Here is a 1,466-nt window from a genome sequence, read left to right as displayed (position 1 = left end):
AAGAAGCAAAACAAATTAAAACCTATATCAAATCTCTGGCTGCTCCTTGCCTCACTAGTATAAACATAAGATTTCATTAGCTTGTTAAAGATTCCCTACTTTATATAAATGAATATATTTGTAATTAGTAGTTATGAAATTATTAGACTCGATGGGTATCTATAAAAAAAATATTTTTACTATTATCATCCGATTCAATCATTAAAATTTTACGACATATATATTTTGACTCGTCTATTCAAATTGTATTACACTATATATTAAAAGACATGCAAATTAAGTCTCACAAATTGTAACTAGCTAGCTAACTAGCTAATCAACATATAAATTTACATCTCACAAAATATATTGGAGTCTCCTAACAAATATCTTCATGTTATATTAGATTTGACATTAAACAATCAATAATGTTTTCACCTAATAGGAAATGGAAGCTTCTTCCATCCTCCTTTCATATCTTTTTATTATTGTTATCACTTTAGCGGTGTGATATCATACACTTTTTTGTGTACAATTTTCTTCTTCTACAATTTCTTTTTCTAATTTAGAAAAAGGGCATGCCACTTATTTTCTTTTTCTTTTGCACTGATGATATTGGTTGAAATTAAATAAAAAAAGACAAATTAATTAATTAATTAATTAAAATATGATGTACTTGTCACAAGGTGGTGACTACTCTTTTTCAAAGTAAACTATCGCATACAGAAAATATAGTGAGGGAAATGTAGGAATGAACTAGAGAGAGACAAAGAAGGAGGAGGACGAGAAGAAGAAGAAGAAGAAGAAGAGTGGGAAACGGCAGAAGATCACCGCTTCAGATCTGCTTTATCTGCGTCTCTTTACCAATTCAATTCATTACTGTTCAATGCAAAGCCTCTGAAAATAAGAACTCCATTTTCTCTACTGAGTTTTTACTCACTCAGTCAACTCAGTGCCACACTTCTCTCTCTCTCTCTTTCTCTTTTTCTGATTCATTGTGGTCTAGAGTTTAAAACTCGTATTGGGTATTTTCGATTTTGAGAAAAGTTTTGATCTTTGATCTTTGCTGGTCACCTGTGATCTTTAACGTTAATGGTAGCTATCCGCCGGTGCTCATTGGAGCTCCGGTGAGTCGCTGAGGAAGCTCCGGTGAGTGTTGGGGGATTGGGTGAACAAAATGTGTATCTGAGAGCTAAAAGAGTTTGAAAATGTTCAAGTCGGCGCGGTGGCGGAGCGAAAAGAACAGGATCAGGGTTGCGTTCAAGCTGCAGTTTTATGCAACTCAGGTACTGCCTCAGGGAACTCCTCTGAATTTCCATATTTTAACTGAATTTGTATTAAAGAAGAAACAGTGTACTTTTTTCTCCCATTCTTGGAAATGAATGTTGAATTGCAGAAACTGTGTCTTCTCTGGGGTTGTAGCCTTTGTGTACATTTTCTTGAAAAGATTGCTTTTTTTTTTTTTTTTTTTTTTTTTTTTTTTTTTT

General features: G+C 33.2%; 1 protein-coding gene across 1 annotated transcript in view; it reads left to right on the top strand.

The window, feature by feature from the left end:
• Nucleotides 1-709: 709 nt before the first annotated feature.
• Nucleotides 710-1,466, top strand: part of LOC116027702 (myosin-7-like) — a 6,655-nt gene continuing 5,898 nt past the window's right edge. The window contains exon 1 of the mRNA XM_031269422.1: nucleotides 710-1,265. Within this exon, the coding sequence (XP_031125282.1) occupies nucleotides 1,188-1,265 (78 nt within the window). The 5' untranslated portion in view covers nucleotides 710-1,187. The remainder of the gene's footprint in view (nucleotides 1,266-1,466) is intronic.

This window comes from Ipomoea triloba, chromosome 8, assembly GCF_003576645.1.
Source record: "Ipomoea triloba cultivar NCNSP0323 chromosome 8, ASM357664v1".
Taxonomy (NCBI): Eukaryota; Viridiplantae; Streptophyta; class Magnoliopsida; order Solanales; family Convolvulaceae; genus Ipomoea; species Ipomoea triloba.
The sequence above is the reverse complement of the archived record's forward strand: the minus strand, read 5'-3'. Positions and strand labels throughout refer to the sequence as shown.